This window comes from Zootoca vivipara, chromosome 5, assembly GCF_965207765.1.
Source record: "Zootoca vivipara chromosome 5, rZooViv2.hap1.1, whole genome shotgun sequence".
NCBI lineage: Eukaryota > Metazoa > Chordata > Lepidosauria > Squamata > Lacertidae > Zootoca > Zootoca vivipara.
In genome coordinates, this window is record NC_142588.1 from 23,718,528 (window position 1) to 23,732,652 (window position 14,125).

The 14,125-nt window shown below is 41.0% G+C and overlaps 1 protein-coding gene across 3 annotated transcripts in view; it reads right to left on the minus strand.

The window, feature by feature from the left end:
* Positions 1–262: 262 nt before the first annotated feature.
* RHOBTB1 (Rho related BTB domain containing 1) overlaps positions 263–14,125 on the minus strand; it is a 58,837-nt gene continuing 44,974 nt past the window's right edge. For all 3 annotated transcript variants that reach the window (XM_035138075.3, XM_035138072.3, XM_035138076.3), the window contains 4 exons: positions 6,492–6,642; positions 5,726–5,814; positions 4,579–4,684; positions 263–2,400 (listed from right to left, as the gene is read on the minus strand). In XM_035138075.3, coding sequence (XP_034993966.1) covers positions 2,231–2,400; positions 4,579–4,684; positions 5,726–5,814; positions 6,492–6,642 — 516 coding nt within the window. In that variant the 3' untranslated portion in view covers positions 263–2,230. The remainder of the gene's footprint in view (positions 2,401–4,578; positions 4,685–5,725; positions 5,815–6,491; positions 6,643–14,125) is intronic.

Sequence of the window (14,125 nt, forward strand, 5' to 3'; positions counted from 1 at the left end):
GAGAAAGAGAGGGGGGCCCCCCTGCAAGGTCATGGAAGTAAGCTTCACAGCTGAACAGGGATTTGACCTCAAGCCTCCTAAGTCCAGCACATCACCCATTATACCACACTGGTTCTTTTAGCCAGGAATTATCTAGTTTACTGCTAAAATATTAAGACTTGATGCAGAAAAAGCTCAAAGCATTGTAAGTTTGGTGTGGGGCTGTGCATGCATTATTAAAACAAAAAAAAAACTTTTCTCTTTTCTCTCTCTTTTTCATTAGTTCTAGATATAATTTTATTGTATTGTGAAAACTTTTAATAAAAATTTCTGGGGGGAAGGGAGCTTTTCCTGGGATATCTTTTGCAGCATATTTAAAAAGGCAACACATACTTGTACACCTTACTGAGATGACAGCAGCTATAAGCCCGACTGGTGGTGCCTGCAAAAACCCTTATTTTGTTACAGGTGGCACAATCTTGGTGTATCCACCACAGACCTCTGGGGTGCTAACTCTACACCTGGATGGACCAGCTCAAGGCGCATTGATGCCTGATGATGTACATGGAACATCTTACAGAGGCAAGCAGTTTGCCCACACTGCCATCATGTCTGTTTCAGTGCTCAAGAGATTATTTGGGTCAGAATACCATTGATAGTGAATAGGTGGGTGAGTCGCTCCTATATGAATATACAGTGGAACCTCGGTTTATGAACACCTCGGTTTATGAATTTTCGGTTTATGAACGCCGCGGACCCATCTGGAACGGATTAATTCACTTTCCATTACTTTTAATGGGAAAGTTTGCTTCAGTTTATGAACGCTTCAGTTTATGAACAGAATTCCGGAACCAATTACACCCATGTTTCAGTTTATGAACGCTTCAGTTTAAGTACTTCGCGGACGCGTCTGGAATGGATTAATCCACTTTCCATTACTTTCAATGGAAAAGTTCGCTTCAGTTTATGAACGGTTACTCCGTGGACCGTCTGGAATGGATTAATCCACTTTCCATTACTTTCAATGGGAAAGTTCGCTTCAGTTTATGAACGCTTCAGTTTATGAACAGACTTCCGGAACCAATTGTGTTCATAAACCGAGGTACCACTGTAATAGAAGGGATTAGCTTATCTCCACAGCCCTTACTTAACATGTGGATGTTCAACAAGCAAACAAACAGTTTTAAATATACAGATATTTCTTTAAAAGGCGTAGACAACTATAAAGAAACAAACCAAGTAATTAACTAAAAGTCTTACTGCCTTTAGGTTTAGGTCCCTAGGAAATCTGCAGTGGATAAAGACATAAGCATAATGAGGTCTTCTAATTATTTCTAAATGGTCCTTTTGAAAATGAAGGCATTGAAAGCCATGGAACACATAAAAGAGAAAGTATTAAATTTCACACGGCTGTTGCATTCTGCCCTTACATGGCAAATACTGGAAATACATTGGGTGCAGCTGAAAAGGGAAATTACGCTTCATATTCTTCAGCTGAAAGAAAGAAGATATAAATTCTGTATAACTTTGTTGTCACTGGATCGTGTTACATCCCATTACTTCAGAAAGAATAAGGATCTAATTGTTGTGAATACATAGTGTTTGGGAAGGGGTGGGGGGTGGGAAGCCAGTTGCCTAGCAAGAGTCGGTTTGTTGCTAGGATGGCAATTTAAGTCAGGGACGTTTGTCAGAGACGTTCGTCATATTTCATTGTACTTGCAAGAGGAAAAACAAAAGAAACAGTCTAAATCAAAGAGTTCCACAATAACTGTGGTCTGTGAAAGAACAATGCTGAAATAAAGACCTTCACATACATACACAACTGTATAAAAATACTGTCCACTTTGGAGCTTGAAATATTAATTGCTGGGATTTGTCATCGGTTTGTATAAAAAAGAAAAAGAAAATACTGATTTTATACAGTATTTTAGCTTATAAACAAACAAACAAAAATACAAACGTTTGACATTTTAAGGAGCAGTTTCACACCCACTTCAGGTGAGCTTGTGCTTGTTGACCTTAGAGATGATAAATGCACACAGGTGGAATAAAAACAAGTGCCCCAAACATCTTCTGCACAATCCACCAGAAACTTCTGTAGAAGCACCATTGAAATGAACTCCCATTTACTTCCATGGCATCTGGTACAACAATGGTTCTCGGTGGACTGAGGTGCTCTCCTTCATGATAAGACTTCCTCTAAAGAAATGTTTTCCAAGCCACTCCATTGATAGGTTTGCCTCTCCTTTTCTCAGACAACTACTGTGGACGAATTCCAGAAGCACCACTTTCGTTTTGAATGATGTTTATTCAGTGCAATGTCTTCCTTTTCTCTTTCCTTTTTAACACGCTGGAAATGATCTTCTTCCTTAAGGTACCACACAGGAGGCCAGCGGTGCCTCTCGAAATATTCCTGATTATCTGTATTAAAAAAATCCAAAGAGGTCCCCAAATAACTAATGAATTCTGTAACTAGGACATCATTTTAATTCTGCAAAGTTAGAAATTAGCTTTTATGGCAAGACAGTTATGAAAAGCAATTACTTAGAGCTATGTTGGATACAACCCAGTATATCCAGGACTGTTACTTCTACATACCAGAATCTGAAATCTTGTGCAAAAATCCCAGAAAATCTCAGCCTTCATTTTTCAAATAAATATGTCATGTTTCTAGTTCTCATGGTACATGACTGGTAATATGTGTAATTCCAAATCTGTGGTGGAGAACTAAGCTCTCCTCTCTCTAGTTTTTCATTTTCAGATAATAGGGCAACTAAAAAAATAGGTATTTGCAAACTGTATTTACGAAACAACATAAAATGCTAGAATACAATAGCTTAAAAATAGAAATTGGAACTCTGCAACGATAAGAGATGCTGCAGAAATAAAAGAAGTACACATACATAATAGCTCTGTTCTGATGTCAGACAAATTGAGACAAGTCTGATTAAAAAAATAATAATGGTGAATTTTAGTGGTGTAGCAAAAAATAAAAATCCTCTTAGGAGGTGATACATGGGCTAAGCAACCCATGATACAAGTGACATGTGTGAAGAATCTAATGTCAACCTGTGATCCATAACCCCAGATTATTGAGCCTATGCATGCATATACTGCTTAGATGTTATATCCAGTAAGTGGAAGTGAGATGGTTCCAGAGGCAGCCACCCCCCAGGGAATGATGGACAGGTATAATTCTGCTGCCACACTGAATAAGCTTCTAGGCAGGTTGCCTGATGTTTAAACAGTACTATCAATATTTATAATGCAAAGTATTAATGATCAAATAAAAAAGAGGAAGTTCAAAACAAATGCAATGCATATCAATATATTTCCTCCCTAGCTAATGGAACAAAACCAACTCCTTTCAAATCCATAGGCTAGGTTAAGGAGAAAGCAATATTATTCTCATGTAACTACTACTACATGGGGAGGAGAGCAATGCTATCAATGAAATTAACATGCATCTCAATCTCTAGTACATGGGTAGGCAAACTAAGGCCTGGGGGCCGGATCCAGCCCAATCTCCTTCTAAATCCGGCCCACGGACGGTCTGGGAATCAGTGTGTTTTTACATGAGAAGAATGTGTCCTTTTATTTAAAATGTATCTCTGGTTTATTTGTAGGGCCTGCCTGGTGTTTTTACGTGAGTAGAATGTGTGCTTTTTTTAAAAAAAAATGCATCTCTGGGTTATTTGTGGGGCATAGGAATTCATTCATTCATTCATTCTTCCCAAAATATAGTCCGGCCCCTCACAAGGTCTGAGGGACAGTGGACCAGCCCCCTGCTGAAAAAGTTTGCTGACCTCTGTACAAGAAGGGTTGTCTTTTGAAGCCAAATCAATAATGTCTTTTGTGAAAGCCACAAAGACCATCAAGTAACAAAAGTTTGGGATTTCAGCCCACAGTTCAACTAATTGTAAACACACACACCCCAAATTAATATGTGCTTGTCTGCCCTTTCTTAACCTCTGTTCCATCTCTGACAAACTTCACCTTCGATTCACTTCCTGCCGTCATTCACTTTTTGCAACCTTGAATTCAAACTTTGGTCAATTCAGCCAGGCCTAGATTATATTAAAACCAAAGGATCACACGAGGCCGCAGCATGCCTAATACAGGTAAACAGAACTCTGGGCACGGCTCCTGATGCCAGGAGAGATATGGTAGATGCAGCTCTTCCTACCTGTTGCCTCCTGGCCTTTATGCTTGGTCCCTATCTCACCTAATGTGATGAGAAGGATTTCATGTTAAAGGTGTGGGGGGAGAGGATGGAAATGAATGGGCATGAGATGCGGAGGTTGATCCTGCTGCTTCCCACGGCACTGGAAGATTTCAAGGTGTCCTATGTCTGGATAGTTAGATGGCAACACCATGGAGACTCCCTTCCCTTCCCATTGTTCTCTGCCAACCCAAACCTTGCCAAAAGCTCAGTGAAAACCTGGGTCTTGGGAGCCAAATGAAATAATGCAAAAATGCATGTATGAGCATGTAACTTTACTTGATTTGTAGCCCCCCCCTCCCAGCTTTAGAATAAAGAGAGGGCAGATGTAAAAAGGTTGGAAGAAAAGGCGGAGAAAGCTTGCTAAACGGCCTTACCAGGAGATTTAGTTTTGATTTCCTTTCGAAATTTGGAACAAACACTGTTGTAGTTGGTGCAGATATAGTGCAAGCACCAAGCTGCCAGCTGGTTAGCGTTATGGAACTGGAAAAGAAGAGAACCGAAATTATATTCTGTAGAGTTAACAGTCAGTATGTGGGGCAATGCTGAAGTTAAAGGCAAGGGAGAACTACTCAAGGATTGAGACATCACAGTGGCACGTGACAAAGCCACAGATACAGTACTGGGATCCAGAGCAGAGCTAACTACTTTGAGTCAGGGTTGCAGATGGATCCACAATCAAAAATTAATTGAAAAAGATGCTGGGGAAGGGCTGAAGCAGAGTGACAGAACATCTGCTTTGCATGCAGAATGCCTCAGGCATCTTCAGGTAAGAGTGGAAGAGACCCTGGTCTGAAATCCTGGTCACTGCCAGTCAGAGTAGGCCTTACTGAGCTAGATGTACCAATGACCCGACTGTAGAATGTAAGGTTCTACACTTAGGTAGGAACAATCAGATGCACAAATATAGAATGTGGGTTGACAGCAGCACCTGTGAAAAGGATTCCTGGGGTCTTAGTTAGACCAAAATCTTAACATGAATAAACAGTGTGATGCAGCACCTTCCAACTCCAAAATTCTATGATTCTATGACTCAGTGTCAGGGCAGATTCTTATGATTCCAGCTTGTCAATGAAAATAAAGTACCGAGACAGCAGACCGCCTGGAACCCCATGTTATTTATTCAGTGTTTGCTGGTCTCCCAAGACCAGAATTAAGACCGACTTTTGGGAGAGGGGGAAATGCATGAGTGTGCATTTGTAGGGGTGAATCAGTGGGCAGGGAAAGAGTTAAGCACCAGTTAAGCAACACTCTCATTCTCTCCTATGGATGCCCCACCCCTGCATTATCTCAGCAAACACAGGTCTGGGAACATGTGTCTGCTAAGATGATGTGCAGTTCTCCACTGAATTTTCTAAAGAAATAGCAGGTTGGTGGAAAGGTATCAATTCTCAGTAACCATGGTTATCATCGCAGAGGCTTTCTAAAAATTGAAACAGCAACCTTCCAAGCATTATACATTCACCATCAGGAAGTCTCTCCACCCCCACCCCCCCGTAACCACAGATAATATATTATACTAACCTGGGCTATTTCCAAATCATACAGCACATCTCCATCTATGCTAACACCACTCACTGATGTTTTGGTAAGCTCCTGCACAGCGTGCTGCTCTGTTGGGGTTGAAGAGAAACACAAACCAGTTTACTGTGCAGAATAAATCTAGCTCCCTCCAGCCCGTTTCAACTGTCTTTCATCCATTGCAAGACTGCCCAAGGAAAAACAACACTACTATTTGGGCTGACATAGATTTCTTTTCTTTTTTTAAGTCATGGAATAATCTTGCTTCCAGCCACATCTCTTTGAAACAATTTGAGGGCAGGGGGGAGAAAATAAGCAGTTATTGGAATTAACTATCATCATATTACTAACAAAATAATTAACCATCAGATTAGAGCAGTAAAAGTAACTTGGACTGCTCTTTTATGCAATACATGCTTGAACTGGATTAATTTAAAATTGCCCAAGCTCCATTATTAGACCCTTAAAACAGGAATTTGCAATGGAAACTTTAGTGTTCATGCTCTTTCAATTAAGAGTAATCAAGTTGCCTAATGGGCATTATGAATTGCAGACACTTATTTGTGTTTTGTCGCTTAAGCATACACAAGAATGCGGGCTAAATTAACTCAGCACAGAAAAAGAGTGTTTTTCTATGCGGTTTGATTTTAGGAAAAAACACTGCATGTCTGTTTTTGCCCAAAGATTGTGGGGGGGGGGAACAGCTGACAATTTCAACATCATTGGCAGGAAGCTGAAGGCGACACCTGTAAAGAGAGAGAAACCTTACCTGCAAGTGCAACCAAGTGTGGGAGGCAAAATCTGTTTGCCAGTGCAATTAATTCAAGCGTATCCAATTCTTGACTGGATGAAAGCTGCTTGGTGTACAGATAATCCAGAACTGCTTGCATGGAAGTCTTGTTTATATTGGGAAGAACAACCTGAGGGAGGAAGGGGGAAGGTATTTTTAAAACGCTCAGAGCTGGGAGATGATCTACTCAAGGATAAAACACTTGGGCCATTTAGCTGTTGCTATTTCCCCCCAAATGCAACTCTGCAATGCTTTTATAAAACCAGAGAAAGGGGTTGAAAATAAGAACGTCTTGTTGCAGAATAATAATTTTATTATTTATACCCCACTCATCTGACTGGGCTGCCCCAGCCACTCAGGGCAGAGTCCAACATATATAAAAAGATAAAAAACATTAAACATAACAAAATACCTATGCAAGGCTGCCTTCAGATGTCTTCTAGAGGTTGTATAGTTACTTATCTCCTGGGCTCAAGGGGTCACATAACTCCAAACCCTCCAACATTTCTCCAATGAGAATAGGGATGCCCTAAGGAAAAATGTGACTTCCCAGCGTCAAATCAGAAACCAGGATGGCTTCTATATCTGGGACTGACCCTGGAAAATAGGGACACTTGGAGGATCTGTAAGAGGCCCTCATAGTAAAACAAATGAACCCCTTCATAGTAACCAAACTTCCTTCATAATAAGAGCACTGCTCAGCTTCTGTGTTGTTAAACTAAAAAAGAACAGCAGGCATTTTATTTTCAGCAGGTCATCACCATCTGTTTTGCACAGCAATGTATCAAGTGGGAATGTCCTTGCAGATGGGGTAGTTCAAATTAGATACTGAACTATTTGTGCACCACAGATGCACCGGTTTCCATTCCGGAAGGCTGTTTTGTAAAGGACCAAGTTGGCATAGACTGACCCCTTAGGACAGGCATAGGCAACCTTGGCTCTCCAGATGTTTTCAAACTACAACTCCCATGATTCCTGACCACTGGCCCTGTTAGCTAGGGATCATGGGAGTTGTAGTTCCAAAACATCTGGAGAGCCCAGGTTGCCTTATGCCTGCCTTAGGATGAAGGCTCTCCACAGAGAGCTGCAGGTTAAACCATGGACAACAAAATCTTCCCCAATAAAATCAAAGAACATAAAAGTGCTTAACTTCAGCTTGATCATGCACATGTGCTTGCGCATGCACACATGCATGCACAAGCAAGCATGAATGTACATCCATCATAAGCCAAATGTTTGAAGGGGGGGGAACCTACATATATCAGGTGAAGAAAAATAATAGGCACAATATATACAATGTCAAGGGCACGTCACATTGTCATTTTTGGACTTTGCCTCTGCATTAGCTCATTCTTGTTCTTAATATAAACACCGAGCAGCTAAAAATAATTCAGAGACGCTCTTGGGCTGCTGATTAGTTTTCAGCACCTAGCAGTATTACCTTTCCTAGGACAATTGCTTTCAGTAACTCCGTGTTTGCTGCTACAAACACTCCCTTAGCGCTTCCAACAACTTTCTTTCCCAAATAAAAAGTGATTATGGCTATGGGATGAGAGCCCTTTGGCAGTAACGCAGAAAGAGGCCAACCTACTCCCCCAATGGTATAAATATAGCAGTGTTTTCCAAACTTCCGATACTTGAAACACATCAATTTTTCTGAATTAAACTTGGAGACACACTTCGCTCCAGGTCTGGAAGAAAGAATGCCCAGAACACCAGCTGTGCATAAATGCATCTGGAGATCTCTTTTAAAAAGCAGACTGTTCTAATGCCCCTCTGCACCAGGACAAACTGAGTCACCCTACTTTGGCACAACATTGAAGCACACTGGAATTACCTGCCCCTACAGAAAGAAAGGAGGCCTCATAGCACTCTCTAATTCATTCATTAAATTCCTCACAGAACTCCAACAGGTCTCATTAAATTACCAAAAGGTGGTGCAACATATGCTCTGAAATATATGTTTGGGGCTTTAAAAGGGTGTTTTGTTGTTGTTGTTTAAAGATATGTGGGTCTGTCCCAACTGATCGCGCCTACCCGGCTGCTCCTCGTGGCTGAATTTGACAAATAGGCAACATGGTACCCCTGATTATCTGTCATCCTCCTTGACCACCCAAAGGCTCCTTTCACAAGATACCTGGGTATCCCTTACACCTCACAGGGACCTCCTACTCACTAATGATAAGTGCTTGCATTGGTTAATCAGCATTGTTGTTGTTTTATTTGACATACCTTCCCATTCTTCCTTTCTCCCTTATATCCTGCCATTATTGATTTTTTGAAAATGTTTGTTCTATTTGGAATTGTACTTTGGAATGACTTAGTGGCATTCTTAAGGGACTGTTGCCCCATCTCCTACCCCTTCCTGCCAACTAAGCCACTTGCCCTTGCCCACGGTGATGGGAAAGCTTTCCCAGCTGGATAATTGGCTTGGCACTCTCTAGCCAGAATTAAAAGGAGACGTGGTGGCACAAATATACCAGAAAGATGGACTCCTGTACAACTGGCTTATCTCATAAGGCAGGTGCAAGCATAGCTTCTCTACAATTATTATTTTTTAAATGTGGCCCATCAGGGAAGATGTAGGTAGGGGTTTAAAAACATCAGAGAGAGGTCAGGCCTACATGTGAGTGTCTGCTACAAACTTTGGATGGAAGCTCTAAGTCTACACCTTCATTTGAAGGGGGTTCACATTGTTGACTGGTGAGGGGAAGTCATAGAATCATAGAACTGTAGAGCTGGAAGGGACCTTGGGGGTCATCTAATCCAACCCCCTGCAATGCAGGAATCTCAACTAGATAATGCATGACAGATGGCCATCCAACCTCTGCTTATAAAAACATCCAAGGAAGAAGAGTCCATCACCTTATGAGGGACTGCGTTCCACTGTTGAACAGCTCTGACCATTAGGAAGTTCTTCCTGATGTCAAAATCTCCTTCCTTGTAACCTGAACCCTTTGGTTTAGATAAGGCATCCCCAAACTTCGGCCCTCCAGATGTTTTGGCCTACAACTCCCATCTTCCCTAGGACCAGTGGTCCGGGAAGATGGGAATTGTAGTCCAAAATATCTGGAGGGCCAAAGTTTGGGGATACCTATCTAGATATTTGAAGGTGGCTATACTATCTCCTCTCAGTCTCTTCTTTACCAGCTAAACCTACCCCATTCCCTCAACCATTTCTCATAGTGGACAGAAGTACTTTCTTTATTACCATTTTCCTCAAAGAAAGGGCATGATCAAATGTGTGAGACAGTGGTCTTACTGATGTGTGGTTAAAGGACTTTGCTACATAGACTAGTCCAAGACCAACAGCTTCCTTAAAAATATTTTGCACTGCTGAGGGACATTTACTTTGTACTTTCTGCCAGGAAAATAAGCTTTAAACATCATCATCAAGGCGTGGTTAATCCCGGCCTCCACCTTTTCTATAACATGTTAAATGGCCCGGAAAGTCAAGGAGCACAATTTTCTGAAGAATCAGAATAAACCCTATGTTCGTCACAGGGTTAATTTCAAATTGTATCCTCAGGAAGTAGATAAAATTTTCATTGCAACCCAAAAGGCCTAGCAAAACCTGATTAACTCCGGTTATTTTGTCTTACCTTCACAGCTAAATGTAATTAAAAATGTAATTCCTAAGGCCATATTTTTTAAAAAATCTTCAAATACTTTCCCTGTACTTCAGCCTTTTTTTGTCCATGCAAATAGTTTTCAGGGAAGAGTCATCCCGTCTCTTCCCCACCCTCCTGCAAACTCTGTGAGACTCAGAAAGAAACAGTGAGGAATAGGAAGCAACCTTGTTCAAATTTCAGTGTGAAAGTTGTGTCTACTACTTCTCATTAGCGCCCTCCCATTTCATCAGTATGTATTGCTGCTCTCTATTCCAGTCTTGTAGAAGAAGAGGGGCATCTCCAGAATTACATAGCCAAAACAAATACAGTTATACCTTGGTTTAAGTACGCTTCGGTTTGAGTACTTTCAGTTTAAGTACTCCGTGGACCCGTCTGGAACGGATTAATCTACTTTCCATTACTTTCAATGGGAAAGTTTACTTCAGGTTAACTACGGACTTCCAGAACCAATTACAGTCATACCTCGGGTTAAGTATGCTTCAGATTGAGTATGTCGCGGACCCGTCTGGAACGGATTAATCCACTTCCATTACTTTCAATGGGAAAGTTCGCTTCAGGTTAAGTACGCTTCAGGTTAAGTACAGACTTCCGGAACCAATTGTGTACTTAAACCGAGGTACCACTGTACTGCCAAAGAAGGAAGTCTTGACTTGCAAGTAGGGAATTTGTAAGTTTCTGTTTCTTTCAGTTTCCAAACTTAAGTTCAGTTCTTCACATCAAATTGCATTTAAAAAAAAAAACCAACAACTCCGCCCGATAATTCTTCAGCATTTTAGTGCAAATCTCTCCTGAATTTTTTATATCTAATTTTGTACAATGTATTGGAAGGCAATACTGCTTAATATAATGCATTTTTGTATGTTATTTTTTCATAAATGTATGCATTTTTACGCACACTTTACCCCAGTAAGTGCATTTTTTGTAAACATTAGTTGGCTGCACAACTGCGCTGTAACATTCAGAGAAGTGCAAATTTCAAAAGATAGCTGTTTCCTGGTTTGTGTATTGTTTCCAAAAGTGTGAATTTGGTATATTTGCCTTTAAAAGCGGTGGCATCAAGATGGCGACGTGAACGGTAGCCTTGTTTTATGCTCGGTAAAGCTTTTGTTTTTATTTTCTGTTTTGAAGGGTTTTAAGGGCTCTAAGATGCCTTAGGGCGTTTATTTTAGAAGTTTTATGGTTTTATGGTTCAGATTATTTCTACTTCTCCCATAAATCTGCAAGATAACGCTGTAGATAAAGACTGTTAAAGGGAGCGGGGCTCATTAACAGCACAACCTGCCCTGACCCTGCAGTTTCGAGAAATTTTCTCCTTATCTTCTTGCCGGTATGAGAGGGAAGAAAGAAGAAACGTTGCAGGCAGCATTCCAATGAAGCAACGAGCACTGCCAAAAAACAGACAAATATCAGGGATTTCCTGCCTGACAATGACCTAAATGAGATCTGTAGAAACTTCCCTACCGCAAACAGTTACGAGGTCCTTGCTCCCAGTACAGCTCATGAGGAGCCTACCGGCATTGTGGATGGTCCACAACTAGCCTCGAGCCTGTGTAGGAAGGAACAGAAGGAACAGACTCTCGAGTCCCTGCCTTTAAATGTGAACTTGGTTCAATATCTTCCACATCTATACTTGCAAGCTTTGACTGGTTTTTTTTTTCAACTGAAAAGAAAAGGGAGGAGTTGAGTACATGCATGCACACAGCTTCCTTTATAGGTGAGTGGCTATAAAGAAGCAACAGCCCTCCCAAGAAATAATATAATACAGCTCCACTGTCAAATAAACAAGGTATAAGCTACAGAGTCTTTAGCATTATTCTGATTGCAAGGGGGTGGGTTGCCATTTTGCCTCACGTCCTTGACAGGCACATGCAGATCTAGTGTTAGCAAGCAGCAACCTTGGGTTCCTGTCATGGCACCAACAGGGTACACCTCACGGAAACTTGACTCTTCAAAGCTATCACCCTGGAAGATTTCGCTTTAGTGGCCACCATTGTGTTTTCCACACAGTGCACTGACACTGCATCAAAGTGGGGGTTGCGGGGGTGAGGGGATGATGGGTGACCGGGGGGGGGGGACATGGCTCTCGGAAGCTTTGCCATCTCCTACAACGAAAAACGAAACAAAAATCAGGGCAAGAAAAGCCCACAACTGTGCCACAGTATGAAATAAGTTCTCCATGAATCTCAAACGGGCCAATCCACATGGATGGAAGGAGGTCCAAATAAGGTACTTTGCCAAGAGCACCCTCAAACCTGGGTAAAATCTACACACATAGAAAAACCGTCCAGAAAATTCCTTTTTAAAGTTTTTTTTTAAAAAAAGGCATTGAATTTTCCATAAGGCTCACCATCGCCATCTAGTGTCACATTGTATATTGCACTTAAACACAGTTAAACGTTTTATTTGACGCTGTATAACCGAGTCCCCAGAGCCAGCTCTAGGAACATTAAAAGTTAGGGTGGAGCTCACCTTCCCGCTTTGGACACCCTCAGTTAAGTGCAACTATATTCAGTGCGCCTCAGGGAAACTCACCTTAAAGTAAACGCTGGAGGCATTGCTGCCAAATGGAAGCCCATGGATTTCTTGACAGGGAGTGGAGCTAACAGGTAGGCACTGAACAGGAGGCAAACTAATACTAGCAAATCTCGAAAGTCACACAAAATACCTATGAAAGCAACCCACAGGTGTTCCAGAGGCATTTTGAGCAGGAGCTGTTCTTGGGGGTTGGCTAGCGAAAACAACTGTTGCAAAAAGTGCAACAACCATCACCTTGTTTTCCTCCAGGGAAATTTAGCTAATATGATGTTAAATAAATGCAGAATCCATTCAAGCTCAGTTGCAAAAAAATAATAATGTTTGGAATCCACTGTTCTAAAAAGACAAGCGTAGTTTCTAGCTGCCACTAGGGGAGGGCAAAGACCCACCATCTCTCACAGTAGCTTAGATTTAGGTGGATTAAATTTGAAAACTGGAGATATTTTCGTCGGTGTCTGTTGCAAGGACTAAGTGTGAATGCATGAGTTATTGCTGCAAATAACCTGTTCTCCCTGCAGAATTTCAAAACAATAAATAAATTAGAAGTAGCTCATTATATTTATGTCAAATTGCCTCAGTATCTACGTGCAATACACATCTTGGAACCAACTACTTCCCCGTACATTTCCATGGCTGCGTTTGTACTTTTGAACTTAAAGATCTCAGTTGCGGTGCTTTATGTGCTTCAGAAATCCAAGTCTTTGCAATTAATATTTTAAGGTTACCAAGAAGAACACGAGCTATTAGGGTTTATAATTAGGAAGCAGATTGTAGAAAATGAATATATGTTCTTGTTGCAGGAGAGCTGCTTACTAAAAAATCAAGGTATGTATTTTTAATGAGCCACCTGCTGAGAGTGCCTCTGGGGAGGGAATTATGCTTACTGCTGTTTTAAGAGTAATGAGAAAAAATTTAAAGTAGAACACAGACTTCCAGAATATTAAATACAAAAAAGAAAAAAGAAGAGAAAGAGAAATAAAGCTAAGCCACAGCAATGCTAAGGGATATTATTTTCCCTTGATGTGGATGCCTCCCTCAATATTCAAGCAGAAAGCAAAGCTGGTATAGTTAAAATGTGGTAAATAATTAGGAAGCTGTCCCAAGCATGAGACAAAAACTAATCAGACTGGGATGAGCTGAGCTGCCCTTCTTATTTAAAAGCATAAATATGACACAAAACCGATAGTCTCTTTCCATATTGCCACTAGCACTTTAGCATTTCAGCTGATACTTCATAGCAATGTAGATAATGAGTATTCTTCGCTTTAAGAATGGAGGTGTCTCGAGCATCTTCTTAAAAAAAAAAAATCATTTAAGACTGTGTTAGGTTTTTATTTAGAATTCTGGTTAAGGTCTGGCCAGCGCCATACCGAAGGCAATTTTAACATAAAATTGCTTTGCGGCATTTGCTCTGTAGCACAGAATCATAGAATCTGTAGAGCTGGA